This window comes from Penaeus monodon, chromosome 18 (genome assembly GCF_015228065.2).
Source record: "Penaeus monodon isolate SGIC_2016 chromosome 18, NSTDA_Pmon_1, whole genome shotgun sequence".
Classification (NCBI taxonomy): domain Eukaryota; kingdom Metazoa; phylum Arthropoda; class Malacostraca; order Decapoda; family Penaeidae; genus Penaeus; species Penaeus monodon.
Genome location: NC_051403.1, coordinates 29,730,704 through 29,733,203, shown reverse-complemented (window position 1 = coordinate 29,733,203; position 2,500 = coordinate 29,730,704). Strand labels below are relative to the sequence as shown.

Genomic DNA, 2,500 nt, shown 5'->3' with positions numbered 1-2,500 from the left:
GTGAGCATTTGTTTAGACGAATCCCAGGTCCGTGTTGGTGACGGGCGTCGCGGGGGAACTGTGTTTCCGCTGCAACTTGCGCTTCTCGGCCGCCAAATTCACCTCCACCAGCGTGTCCAGGCTGTTCACGCTCGCGCCGCACAGGATCCTCTGCGCTGCCAGAGAACCAAAGTTGAAGTTGAGTTCGGATAGACTTGGATATGTCTTCACCGACACGTTTTCTCCATCGGGGCTGCTGCTGCTGTTGGTCTTGTTGGTATCTTCCTCACGCGCCTTCGGGTCCGGTTCTTTGCTTTCGGTGGAGATGATGTTGTCGAGCTTCCCTGAGCGTGTCTCGCCGGGCGAAGTGGCCGGCGTCTTGTCTGCTGGCGCGTGCTGGCTGAGCTGGTCGAGGGTCTGCGAGCACAGCTTTTTGTGGCACTTGTCCACTTCTGTATAGCCCAAATTCCGCGCTGTCAGGTCACTGCACGAGCCTTTGCTGATGTTGGCCAGGCTGTTGTTGTGGTGGAGAACATTATTCTTCAGTCCCTCTGGCCGCTGCGGCGATGAGTTCACCTTGCGTGAATTATTCATGTGGGGGTGAGGCAAGTCCAGCTGCAGAGCAGATCGGTCGTATCTCCCACAGTCCTTTTTCTCTCCGTCCCGTTTCGCGTCCACCCCAGGCTTCATATCTGGCTTCGCAGTGCTGAGATGAACATCTCTGGCTGATGCATTGAGCTTGCTTTCTCTCTGATTCGGCGATGTGGAAGGCTGTGGTTCCTCCCCCTCGGCCTCCCCTCGTATACTAATGGTACTGTTCTCTTTTCTGAGCGCTGCTGCTACTTGCCTCACCTGGTTTTCCTCATTCTGGATGTTCTCCTGTCTCTTGCGCTGCATCTCTTGCGAATGGAAGCACTCCTTCTGGTGCCTCCCCTTGTTTCCATGCTGGTGCCTCTTCTTCTCCTGGTGACTGCTCTCACCGTCGGCCGCGCGGTCTTGCTGTTCCTTCCCGCTCTTTCTTGCTTTCGTTTCCCCAGACTTCTTGTTAAGGCATTCCTTGCTCTGCTTGACTGCCGAGTCCTTTGCCTCTTTCCTCGCCCATTCGCCGTCCTGGCTAGCCTTCCTCGCGCCTTGGTCCCTCCTCGATCTGCCCGGCGACGACTCGAGGTCCCTGTAACTCAGCCGATTGTCTGTCACTGGAATCGGAGGCGTCTTGCACTCGCCGATGGCACGCGAGGGAGATCTGTGCTTGTGATTCTTCAGGCTGGCCCTGGTCTCTGGATTCCTGCTTGAGGGCGACAGTCCAGGTGGATGGTCCTCCACGAATTCCTTTAGGATATGCTGAGAATGAGCAGGAGTGCCCTGGGGCTGCGGGCGGTGGCTGGGCGAGCTGTGGGCCGAGGGATGCGAGGACCGGTGGGCTGGGGACCCATGCGAAGGGCGGTGGCCTGGCGAGGAGTGCGGGGAGGGATGGTGGATGGGGGACCTGTGCAGGGCCGGACGGTGGCCAGGCGAGGCGTGCAGGAGCAGCTGCTCTTCGGAGTGGAGGGCGGGCGTCGTGCTGGCCAAGGAGAGGGGAAGCGAGGACGCCATGGGGTTGGAGGACTCCCTCATGTACTGGAAGTTGTTGGGGAGGAGCGGAGGCGTCGAGGAGTTCCTTGAGGTGGGCGGGGTGGAGGAGCGTGGCCGTTGGAGTCTGCGCGGAAGGGTGGACGACCTCGGCGACCAGCTCGGGGTCGCCATCCACCACTGCTCAACCTTGTAAAGGAGGAAGTTGATGGGAATCAGTGCCATAAATTAAAGGAATTTACAAATTCTCCCAATACAATTTGTAAACAGGATGTTTCATTTGAAACTTTTCTCACACTGAAATTTGAGATGAAGCAATAATATAGGTGTACAGTGTGGCATACATATAGGGCATCAAACGCTACACAAATGCATGAAATATCAACTATTACCTGCATGCTACCATAAAAACGTTATACCAACAACAAGACACTGATCACGAAAAGAAATGGGTTAAGTTATTCCCAAAGACGTCTTTGGGAGGCCCGGTGCCTGAGGGCGCTGAAGGCCTGGCATACCTGGGGCTTTTGAGACGTGGTCTGGGTGGCTACACAGTGCAGGTGCGTGGTGGTGGCAGGGGGGGCAGGGTCAGACCAGGCAGGGGGAGGGAACTGGGCAGAGAAGGAGGCCAGGCGGTTGCGGGGAGACACCCTCAGCAGCTTACTCAGCATAGACCCACGTTCTCCTGCAGCACACGGGGAAGGTTAAACTCACTGGGTTCTCATGGCGCTGTACTCACTGGGTTATACTCTCCCTCGGGTAACACTTACCAAATTGAAAGTCAGATGAAGGGTCGTCTGAAACAGTAAGCTATTCAAACTAATTCTAAATGAACATGGAAATATACATCGGTGCTGAACATAAACAAATAAAAAATACAGGCTACACATACATAAGACAAAGGGAAAACAAACAATAACACTGCAACAAGGAGACTATACTACTACATCCA

The 2,500-nt window shown here is 55.2% G+C and overlaps 1 protein-coding gene across 2 annotated transcripts in view; it reads right to left on the bottom strand.

Moving 5' to 3' along the window:
- The window catches only part of LOC119584413, a 24,035-nt gene that overhangs the window by 252 nt on the left and 21,283 nt on the right, over window positions 1-2,500 (bottom strand). For both annotated transcript variants that reach the window (XM_037933001.1, XM_037933002.1), the window contains exons 6-7: window positions 2,067-2,233; window positions 1-1,737 (exon numbers count right to left, since the gene is read on the bottom strand). The exon at window positions 1-1,737 is cut by the window's left edge and continues 252 nt beyond it. In XM_037933001.1, the coding sequence (XP_037788929.1) occupies window positions 13-1,737; window positions 2,067-2,233 (1,892 nt within the window). In that variant the 3' untranslated portion in view covers window positions 1-12. The remainder of the gene's footprint in view (window positions 1,738-2,066; window positions 2,234-2,500) is intronic.